Source organism: Mercenaria mercenaria, chromosome 1, assembly GCF_021730395.1.
Source record: "Mercenaria mercenaria strain notata chromosome 1, MADL_Memer_1, whole genome shotgun sequence".
In the NCBI taxonomy this organism is placed as follows: Eukaryota; Metazoa; Mollusca; class Bivalvia; order Venerida; family Veneridae; genus Mercenaria; species Mercenaria mercenaria.
Window position 1 is genome coordinate 94,017,699 of NC_069361.1, and position 12,405 is coordinate 94,030,103.

At 35.0% G+C, this 12,405-nt stretch overlaps 1 protein-coding gene across 2 annotated transcripts in view; it reads right to left on the reverse strand.

Annotated features, from left to right (window-relative positions):
- LOC123564358 (symplekin-like) overlaps nt 1–9,874 on the reverse strand; it is a 44,350-nt gene extending 34,476 nt beyond the window's left edge. For both annotated transcript variants that reach the window (XM_053517613.1, XM_053517610.1), the window contains exons 1-5: nt 9,622–9,874; nt 4,439–4,507; nt 3,741–3,794; nt 1,956–2,029; nt 1,328–1,454 (exon numbers count right to left, since the gene is read on the reverse strand). In XM_053517613.1, coding sequence (XP_053373588.1) covers nt 1,328–1,454; nt 1,956–2,029; nt 3,741–3,794; nt 4,439–4,507; nt 9,622–9,717 — 420 coding nt within the window. In that variant the 5' untranslated portion in view covers nt 9,718–9,874. The remainder of the gene's footprint in view (nt 1–1,327; nt 1,455–1,955; nt 2,030–3,740; nt 3,795–4,438; nt 4,508–9,621) is intronic.
- Between the last annotated feature and the right edge of the window lie 2,531 nt (nt 9,875–12,405).

Sequence of the window (12,405 nt, forward strand, 5' to 3'; positions counted from 1 at the left end):
TGGTTAGCACTTCTGAAGGTCAAACTGACTAATAAACTAAAGTCAGTATTCCTAACAGAGAATTTGGCTAACAAACTATGGTTTGTGTTCCAGACAGATAAATGGTCTAACAAACTATGGTATGTATCTAGAGAGACAAATTATCTAAGAAACTAAGGTTCAAAAGCATTTCAGGCGGTAAAACTAAGTAACAGTTAAGGTTAGTGCTTTTGAAGGATAAACAGGCTAACAAACTAAGGTCAGCATTCCAGACAAATGGATGTGCTAACAATCTAAGGTCTTCGTTCCAGACAGAAAATGGGATAGTAAACTATGGTTAGCATTCCAGAATGACTAAGGGGTACCAAGCTAAGGTCAGTGTTCCAGAATGACAAACTGGCTAACAAACTAAGGTCAGTGTTCCAGACAGTAAAAGGGGTTAACAAACTAAGGTCAGCATTCCAGACAGACAAAGCGACTAACAAACTAAGGTCTGTGACAGTGTTCCAGGCAGACAACTGGCTAACAAATTAAGATCAGCATTCCAGAATGACAAAAGGGGCTAACAAACTAAGGTCTGTGTTTTAATAGGCAGTCAAACAGACTAACAAACTAAGTTCAGCATTCCAGACAGACAAAATGGCTAACAAAATAAGGTCAGCTTTCCAGACAAACAAACAGGCCAGGAAACTTAGTGTTTTAAATGGACAAACAGGCTAACAAACTAAGGTCAACATTCCAGATTAACAAACAAGCTGACAAATTATTGTCAGGGTTCCAGACAAACCATTTATTTATTTATTTGGGTTTTACGGCGCACCAACACGGTATAGGTTATATGGCGCCAAACAGGACTACAAATTTTGGTTTCACATCTCATTTAAATTGAAATAAAAACATGAGGTATGGAATCAAAATTTGCATACCTGCTGGAATCACAGAGTTACAGCAAAACCAAGTGTTAAGACCCTATAAGTCGCCTTGTACGATCATGCAAGGGTAAGGCAGACCCATGGGCTACCAAACTATGGTCAGTGTTCTAGATGAATAAACAGGCAATCTATGGTCACTTTACCAGACGGACAAATGGGCTAAGAAAGTAAGGTTTGCGTTCCAGACAGACATCTAGGCTAACAAACAAACTAAGGTACATACAGATAGTTTGATAAGTTCTAGGGCAGAAAGCAGAGGTGAAAACTAGTTTTAAATATCTGTTAAAATCCCAGTATAAAACACTTCCTACTTTACAAGTACTCTTCATATATCAAGAGGCCATTTAAATAAAGTAATATTTTTCACTAATTTCTCCAACCCATATGTGAACAAGTCAAGTTAAACATATACTTACCATGATGAGTGTTTTGTAAATACTGGACAGTGTAAGAATGACTCTCTTCTGTACATTGACATTCTCATCATTGAGCAGATGCTGGAGACACGGCATTATCTTTGATAACAGCTCCGGATCCTTCTTACTGTAAAATAGATCATTCTACTACCTAGTGTATGCCTGCTTATTTTTCTTTGCTCATCAGTAATTAACTTATCATCATGCATACATTTAAACCTATACTCAACAGATGGAGTTCTTGTATATAAATGAGTAAGAATATCTATAGTGTGCTCCATTGGCTATTTATGTTTAAACATATGTCTGCCATAACATCGAAAGAAACCAAACAATATCTTTTTGTATTAGAATGATCTACTTGACCACCCAACTTTGCGTACCTGACTCATTATTCAACACTGGTACTGTCTTCAGTGCTAGATATTTACTTAACCAAAAACAAACAAAACATAAGGCATTCAAGAAAGATTCAAATTACTTCATTACATTACATAAATACAATTTCTCACTCTGAAATGAATACATGTACTTGGGATCTCCTCTGGGAAGAAGATTCAAACTGTTCTTCCTGTGCAAAACATTTTGAGTCTGTAGAGAATTTTTAAGTAATATGTTTCTAACTTACCAAGCTTCTTCCATAAATCCAACAACAAACTTCCTAATGTCTACCGATCTGTCACTTTGAAATGCTATCATCTCCTATAAGTAGCAGAATAACAATTTCATTCTATTGTTGATATATAGTGACCATGGGTTCATACAGACTAACCATGTAAACAGTGCAGGACATTTTAAGGAATATTTCTGGAGATTTCATTATTAAGACTTTTTTTTTCATTTTTTAAGGCATTATTATCAGTCTTATTATTGTTGTTATTATTTTGAACACTACTTCTTGTTACTGGTGTTGGCAATGCTATGGAGATGTGGTAATGGTAGTGGAATCATGATAGAATTTAGAAAATTCAAATTTCTCTAAACCCACCACACATTTCTGACATGTTTTTCAGTTTTATATTTAGCTTATGATTTAACCCCCATTCACACATCCTGGTTCTTACTAATTTTGCAAAATATATACATGTATTGTCCATACTGCTGAACCTCAAGTATTTTATTAATCATTTTTTATGAACAAGTGGGCCATGATGGCCCTTAGACAATTTTGTTAGAGGGTCACACATGGAATATATCTGTAAAATTATTTTTAAATTCTACCAGTGTTTCTGACAAGAAGATTTTTTTTATAGTATCCACTATAACTATGCATATCGGAAATACTGTATACATCTCTGAAAAAGTGACTACCCCTTCTGGTGGCTGTGTCCTTGACAAACTGGAATAACTCGAACAAACATGGTACATGTATTGGGTTACTGAAGGAGCATTTCTGAGATAATATTTAAAGACAAACAGTTTACTTAATAGCCATGTTTTATGTAAATCAGACAGACCTTGCACCAAGTTTTTTTCCACAGATTTGACCTAGTGACTAGTTTTCACCCAACTGACCAAGATAAAAATTTATTCCAGATTTTAAACAGGCAACATTCTGACTAAGTAGCATGATGCTCAGGGGGGAAATGTGGCCTTAGAAGTGTAAATAGGTCTTTCTATGATTTGACCTTATGACCTAGTTTATTTACAACAATTCAAATCCAAAAGGTCAGACCATCATATTCCTGATAATACCAATATAAGTACCTAATTTTCGAAGGATATTGAAAAATGAAAACTGCAGTACAGCATGCACAGTACCCAACATGAAATAATTTGAACTAGTTCTGAATAAAGAAATGTGTCCATAGGACACAAAAGCCCCCATTATGTGATGTCAGGACACAGAAAAGCGTGTAATGCTAGTACTGGTAACGAAAGTTTGACAATAGAAAATTTAGGCTAAAACTAAAGTATGACCTTGACCTCTTAGAGGTCTATGTCTTGCAAAGGATGTGTAACTTGTAAAAGTGAAAGTTCATGCCAAGTTATTAGAATATCCATCCATGCAAACAGAACCTATAGAATGGACAAGAAAAGCTATGTTATTATTTTAGCTGTAAGAATAACTTTAACATTTAAACCAAGTGTCTAGGTCGTCCGTGTGATATGCATTTAAATAATGTTGTAAACCTGACACTACAAATTATCTAAAATCTTTTACCTCTGTGACAGTGACCTTCTATACAAGTATCTGGGTTTTGCGTGCAATCTATCACTTTGCCAAGATGGTCCTTTATCCTAAGTAATTTCAAAATCAGACTATGTATGATCTAGTTCTTGGCCAGACACCATTTTCTACATACCAACAGAGTGATGGACACACATCATGACATGGGCAGAGGAAACACTACATGCTTCCCAGTAATAATAACTGGGGAATAAAACCCTACAATCTGAAAACTGTACTTACATCAAAGAAGTTATCTAACAAGTTTGTATCTTTATGAATAATCAACTCTTGCACCTGAAATATTAAAAGAATACTTGCATACTCTAATGTATAGTAAGTTGACAGGTACCAAACAACCAAGACATATCTTAACAAGAGCTGTCCACAAGATGGCCAATGCTAAACTATTTGAATTGTTGTCCCAGATCAGGACTATTACCCTAAATGTCAAAATATCTACAGAGTTTCAATCCAGTATCTGCATTAGTTTTGGAGATAGCAACTTGCATGCAAAACTTACATGTATAACTGGATTTTCTAAGTCCAAAAGGGGACATAATTTGGCCAAAATACATGTCAGAACTATGGGACTTGATGCTTTCACCTAGTTTTATAATCCTGAAGACCCAGGTGAAGTTTCAATTCAATATCTGCATTAGTTTTGGAGATATCAACTTGCATGCAAACCTTTAACCAGGGTTTTCCAAGTCCAAAAATTAAGTTTTAAAGCTACATATATGCCTTTAAATGACAGCTATTCATACTTGTATGAAAAACTTTAACCAAGGAGCCTGGGTGAGTAAAATAGTCAAGCTAAAATCTGATGGCAAACAACAATTTTTCACAGATCATTTTAACAAAGCAAAGCACTTTTTCAAAGGTCATTTTAACATTAACAAAAAAGCTACCTGTGTAAGTAAATAGTAAAAAAACGTTACCTGTTTTAAATTGCCAACTTTCTGAGCATCTTTTTGCATCAAAGAAGCTTGATTGAGTAAATCAACAACCTGCAACACAAAAAAATATTATTCTAATGCAACTTGATTATCAAACAAGAAGACTGAAAATTGTGTGTTATCATGCAACAACTCACTGTTTGTACATCACAACATCAAATGTCAATGTTGGCACAGTCAAAAAAGAAACCCTCTCAAAACAGGCAAATATTTGGTGCATGTCGCCAAGGATTTACATGATAATCCTTGATTACATGTTAGAATCAAAATAATATCTCAAACAGTGATTTGCTCCTGAATAAAACCATTGTTTGCCCTTCTGATGCATATTATTGTATCACTTGGACTGTACCCTTGTGATATAATTCCTTCACATCTGAACTCCGAACAATGATTTTATTCAGCAACAAATCACTGATTGCGATATATTAATTCTTAAATATTCAATGATTTAGGTAATCATTTTTTATATACAGGTAACAAGGTAGAGTAAAAGTGACTCTTTCATATATACTAAAAGCTTCTTCCTACATCAAGAATGGACTTGAAGAATGTTGCATATCAACCATCACTGCCTTAAAGTCCCCACAGGGTCTAATCCGTTACGATAGATTGCAATATGGTTAATGGATGGCTAGAATACAGGTTAGGTGTCTGGTTACTGAATGGCTAGTCACTTCCTTGACAAAAATATTACATGTATGTTTTTCTTTGTTATATACCAGCCAGTCAATTTCTTTTTCTTTTTGCAGTCATTTTGGACTTGCCTAGTTCTTTTTGCTGACATGTGGAATATAACAATATTAAGTTCTTTTGTTTGTTTATTTAAAGTCCTAAATGGGTTCCTAAATGCCTTTCATAAAAATCTTACATTTTTCTTTTACTATTTTCCCCATCATTAAAGTTGCAGAAAAGTGTTTCAGAGCATGGCTAAGAGTTCTTCCCCTTAGTTATTTCTGGTATCATACCTAGGTAACCTAACCAATTTTGCTCTGGTGTGCCTGAAGCAAGGGTATCTTAAAGTGATTCTAAATGAGCAGGGCCTCCTCTGGGTTTTTCAGACTTGTAGCCAACATTTTAGCCAACTCAAAAAATGCTGTAGCTACTAAATAGCCAGAAAAGCAAAAGTTTGAGCCGAGTTGCAATTTATTTGATTAAGTGGGAGAGGGCTCTAACTTTTCAACACTAAACTACAACAACAAACAATAGTCTAAATTTCTAAATTTAATCATGGTTCATATAATGTATATGAAAAAACATTTATAATACAAGTTAACATTTTAGTAAATATTTCATCCATGTACTAGTCAAGTGTTCCCTTGTCACTTTGTCAGCATCATGTTCATATTTACTCCAATTTTTATCACTGTCATGTTCATACTAATTACATCGTCATTATTAAAAATATTACAATATGAGTCCCACAGGACCACCAGCATATAACAACCAGTGTCCTTCGTTAGAAAACTACTTGAGCATATCATTGTAAGCCGGACACTGAACATCTTGTCAAGTACAATATCCTCCATGATTGCCAGCACGGGTTTAGAGCAAAGAGGAGCTGTGAAACCCTGCTTCTAACACTTGTTCACAAGCTGGCTTCATTCCTGGACAAACGGATATGATAATCCTTGACTTCAGCAAGGCATTTGACCAAGTCCCATACCAACGGCTGTTGAGTAAAGTCCATCATTATGGCATTAGAGCTCAAACACATAAAAATGGATCTCTTCCTTTCTACATGACAGGACCAAGGGGGTATTAGCTGACGGTCAGTGTTCAGATAAGACCCTAGTCGTCAGCGGTGTCCCCAGGGATCGGTCCTAGGTCCTCCCTTGTTCCTTATTTTTATCAACAACCTCCCTGAAGTACTACATTCTAGGACAGCTCTTTTTGCAGATGACTGCATTCTATACTGACAGATCACGTCTGAACATGATCAACAACTTCTACAAGAAGATCTGGACACACCGGCCACGTGGGAGTTGACATGGGTCATGAACTTTCATATGCAGAAATGCAGCCTTGTGAGAGTAACAAGGTCAAGCTCTCCATTACAAGCACAGTACAGACTAAAAGGTTAACATTGGCATTGGAATGGACATCAAAATATCTCGGTGTCAATATACAGTCTGACCTTTCAAGGAAAGCTCACATTGACAAGGTAACCAACAAGAGCTGTCTGTAAGACAGCGCGCTCCACGATTCGGCGATTTGACAGTAAAATGAATTTATGTCTCAATAAGAGACCTCTACTTTAAAAGGAAGATACATCAAGATATCAAGTTATATCCAGAAAGCAAAGACTGCCACAAAACTTTAAGTATGAAAGGGGCATAATTCTGTAAAAAATACAATTAGAGTTATGCGGATTGTAACCACATATGCAGATGATGATTATAAAGAAATATTTTTAATTTCAAGTCATTATCTTTTAAAGTACCAAAGATATGTCTATAGACGAAGCTTTCGAATTTAACATGTATAACAACTTGGTGACATTGACCTTGAATGAAACTGAAAAATTTGATTAAACGCCTATTTTTATACAATGATATATTCAATGGCATTGTACATAATAATAATAGTTATTATAACAATATTAATAATGACAATAAGTATTACCTTGAGTATAATGGGCCCAGCCCCTGCACTTACTTTGTTTGTATGCTGGACAATGTTTATGTGAAGTTACAATAAGATATATGCAATAGTAACAAAGGTATGACAGAAAAACTAAGGTTGCCGAAAAACTTTAACCTTAAATTTTAAAAATAACCTATAAATAACCTAAGTATAACACATTGGTGACCTTGACTTTGGGTATAATGGGCCCAGCCCCTGAACATAATATGTTTGCATGTTGAACAATATTAATGTGAAGTTACAAAAAGATATAAGCAATAGTAACAAAGAAAAATAAAGGTTGCCGAAAAACTTTAACCAAGAAAGCTCTCGCCGATGCCAGGGTGAGCAGAATAGCACCCCTATTTCTCCGAAAAAGGCTACAAACATGCTTGGCTTCCTTCGACGTAATCTGTATAAGACCAGTCAGGAAACAAAGACACAAGTCTACATGATCAGTCCAGTATGTTCCACCCTCGAATACTGCTTGACTGTTTAGAACACACACCAGAAATTTTTGTCAAAGAAAATAGAAATGGTACAACGGAGAGCTGCTCGCTTTGCACCAAACCAGTACCATAACACCAGCAGTGCGTACGATATGTTGGAAAAGCTCAAGTGGGAAATTCTAGAATCACGTCACCTCAAACAGCAAGTCATTATGTTCTACAAGATAGTACACCATCTTGTAGCCATAGACCATGAAGACTACCTTATGCTGGCGAAGGTCCTGCCCAAATCCTCACACAGCAACAGATATCTACCATATCAAACATGAACTTAACTGCTATAAGTACAGCGTTTTTCCCAGGAGTATCCCTGCATAGAACTCTCTGCCAGCAACAGTTGCAATCCCCACTCTTTGGCATTGTGTAAGAGTGGGCTGTCCAACCTGACCTAAGGGGACTCCATCAAAAGTAAAAAGTAGCTTCATATGAGGGACCTGAGCTGTGTCAGCAGGCTCCGTGCCACAGAAGTCAAACTGATCATATCCTGATGGTGTGAAAGTATCTAGGCAACACTTAAATACACTTGTTTCTACCTTTTAATTAACACCATACATCCTTAGACCAATCTGCTTCTTATTTTATCTATCAGTTCCTCTATATACATTTTCTTATCCTAGTGCATCATCATAGAATTGTCAAGTCTGACAGTATGATGTACTAATGTAGATGTAGAATGTACGGTCGGACTGTCCTTAGACCAACAAATTTGACACGATCCTAGGAAATATTGAGATATTTTTTTCATATGGGCAATATCCCCACTCACTTCAAACACTCGAAAGACCAAAATAGTGGAAGCAATTTCCGATGAAATTTTCATCGCTGCCGACGCTTTATATGCTATAGGTTTAAATGCCGATTATGTCACGAATTGGCCATAAATTCAAATAAAACTCACATTTGTCGAAAGGGGATTCAATTCCTCATTGATTTATGTAAAAATTATCAAATAATATTCAAAATTAAGAATTTTCTTGTGATTTAAACCTATGTATGTACTGTACATGTTTAACGTTAGTCCAAATAGTAGGACATTTCGAGACAGCGTGATATTTTTTGACTGTCGCTGTCTCTGTCACGTCCAAACTTATTCTGCATATTTCTGTTAGGAAATCCCTAATTGAAATCCGTTGGGAACATTTTCTGGTACATGTACAAAGTTTTTGTAATGATTACATCTCTGAAAATGAATTTATGTTGACATTAAACCATAAACTTGCCTTGCTGACATTTTATGAATGTATATTTTGTGTTTTGTTTCTGCAATTTAGTGAAATCGGCAGTTTGTTGTTTACTAAAACAAGTGTCAAGATAGATATCTCCTTGCACCTGTCACATCATATTTTCGAAGATTTAAGTCTCTTATTTAAAATTATTAATTAAATTCAACCCATCTGAAGTTTCTACATGAATATTAATGTTTAATTTATTAAAGCAAGTAAGCCTGACCAGTATATTACGACTTTTTTGGATTTTTTAATGTCTTTGTTTTCCTAACAGCAAAATGCAGATACCGGTAAGGCTTAGAGGGATGACAACTGTAACATATCAGATCATAAAATAAGTCATCCCGATAAGCCAAATGAGTAAGGCTAGATTAACGTTTACCATGTCTACATGCCAATATGCGCAAGAGATGAAACCAATAACTTTATATGACTGTGTACTGCAATTTATCCTCCATTATTATGGTCTTTCAAACTTTTGACGTTTGGATTGCCACGACAATCTGTTCGTCGAATTATGTTGCGGAGACCTGACAACTGCCACTCTTCAAAACTGCGACAATTTTACAGTCTACTGTGCCATGTTAAAATATCAATTTGTTTTGTAAATAATGCTGTCCATGCAAAACAGTCAAAATAAATTTCAATGTTTTCTATGGTATCATGGATTGCTTCCCTTGGTGGAAAAAACTGTCATCAGATTACTTCCCTTTACAAATATTTTCTCATTACTTACTACTTTCCTACTTTATTTACTTTGGTAATGTATAATTTAGCTGAAATGTTAGAATAAGATGAAACGTACTTTATCATATACAGAGCCGCTCGATGTTCCAGCCTCTTCTTCCTCGGTGAAAAATTGGGCAGCGGTTGACCGTCTGACGGGTGTATCCGCCATCATTATAAGGGGGATTCAATCAGCTACTAAGAATTATAGCTATTTACATTGACTGACTATAGTGTTAATTGTATTTCACGGCAAGAAAATGATATAAGGGGATCTTTTTAAAGGACTGAAATTGCACATTCTTATGTGAGAAGCTAGCAAATTTGTACATGTTCGAACATTCGTATTTGATAATTGTTAAACATTTTGTATGTTCTTATTTATTTTCTTTATGGAACACATAAAGTAAAATTAATTTTATTCTTGTCTTGTATAATCTTAATAATGATAAAATATTAAGAGTTTGAAATGCTTATGTTCGGCTGCGAGATACTCAAAACTCTCTACCGTACTATCATACCGCCACTGTCAAAATAGGCTATACATCAATAAAAGAAATTGTTCTTTGTTTCATATAAAATGCAGCTATTTCAGATCAATTTTGATACAGTTTCTAGATTTTCACTCCGTCGTAGACCTATTTTCCACAAGATACCCATATGTTTGTTTCAAGAAAACGAAAAGAAAAAGGGATATGTTGAATAGTAATGCAGTAAAATGCAAGTCAACTGAAGTTAGGTACCCTCATACTGCCGCATTTTGTAAAATTCATTTGGCCTCCGGTTTACGCGCAAATGCGTGAAAAATGGAAAAATTAGGATCTTTTTATTATGGACTTTTTTCTACACCACGGAATCACATTTTTGACCGAATTACTGCTATATAACCATAACATTACTACATAATTAAGCTATTTCTAGCTCATATCTAGCCATTTATACGTAAAACAGAATGTTAATTAAGATATATAAAACTCTTGTCAGGCCTCAGGTAGAATGCTCATCCACAGTCTGGTCATCCTACACCAAACTTCATAACATTAAAGGCATCTGAATAGCAAAATTTTGAGTTTTTACATTTGCAGTAAGAAGGGGTATTTGTTTGAACATCTAGGCCGGAAACAATTTTGAGTTTTTGAGCAAAATTTTGAGTTTTACATTTGCAGTAAGAAGGGGTATTTGTTTGAACATCTAGGCGCGTAAACCGGGGGCCAAATGAATTTTACATAAAATAAGACACTTATCATGCTTATATTTGCATGTTTTCGAGTTGTTTTCTTGAAAACTTTGCGTGCTGGGGGGTTCGTTTTGAGGAGGCTGCGCTTTTGGTGCGTGGCATTCCCTGTTTGATATTTTTCTTTGTTTTCATATCAATAACTTTGGTTAAAAATAAAGTGACTTGTTTTAAAAAGTTTTTGTAATTTTGACCACTTTTAATACTTATTTATATCAATAAGATAGAAATGGTACAAAGAAGAGCAACCAGATGGATATACAACTGCAACATTTTCGTTTTTGTCGTGCTGAGCGACCTTTGAAGTTTCTACTTTTTCTATTTTACTATTCCACATATGACAGTGTCTCAGATATGCAAAATTTCATGATAGACTTGTCATTGATTCTGTGCCTAAATATTTCAGAAACTCCGAAGTTCCTATTATCTGTTATAGATATAAAACACCTGTATGAAACACCTATATTCAATTACAATAAAACTGTTTCCGGCCTAGATGTTCAAACAAATACCCCTTCTTACTGCAAATGTAAAAACTCAAAATTTTGCTATTCAGATGCCTGCCATGTCATCACTGGTAATTTTGATATTATTAAAGACAAGCGTATTCGTAATTTATTCTTTAAAGGACCTAAATATAGAATTCCTTCAACTATTGATTTTGATGCTTGTCATGGTCAGATTGCGGAATCCGCCGAAACTTTTTGTGTTAAATGGTGTCGTCGTGAGAAAGCTGATCCCAATACATTAGCGTCTTGGAAACGAAATATTTTTAACATTGTTGATTCTCGAATAAAATTTTATCAAACAAATGAACATCTACTTCCACCAAGACCAAAGTTTACTTGAAGACATTTGGAAAAGGAAATCCAATAATTTCATTCTAAGTATGTCTATGTTCCAACAGACAAGACGGCCAACAAAATTATCATCATTTGACGCCTACATTATATTAATGTTTTACAAAATAAAACGAACTAAAAAGCACTAAAGCCTATACATTGAGTCCTTCTGTTGAAAATAATTTGGTCACTGATCACATCACTGAAGTTTCTAATTTGAAAGTTCGTATAGACGATCAACAAATTAAACTTCCAACCATGTACTGGATTTCTAAATTGCATAAACAACCATATAAAGCTCGCTTCAGCGCTAATTCAAGCTCGTATACCACTACAAATATTTCAAAACTATTAACATCATGTCTAACTGCTGTGAAAGCCCACGTGAAAAGATACTAGCAGTATTATTAAACATTATACAATGTGGACCTGTGACGAAATTTGTAAAGCCATTTCCTTTTTATTGAACAACATTTACATCAGGTATGGGAATGCAGTTTTTAGACAAGTAATTGCTATTCCCATGGGAACGAATTGTGCATCCCTTGTCGCAGATTTTTTTTATATTGTTATGAAAGAGACTTTATGTTGAGCCTTTCTCCAGATACACAGGCAGACATTATAACTGCATTTAATAAATCATCACGCTATCTGGATGATATTCTTAATATGGATAATCCGTTTCTTTGATCAGTTGGTGGATACTATTTATGCTGGAGAGCTCCAGTTAATTAAAAGTAACAATTCGGATACTGATGCTTCATTTTTAGAGTTTCATCTCTTTATT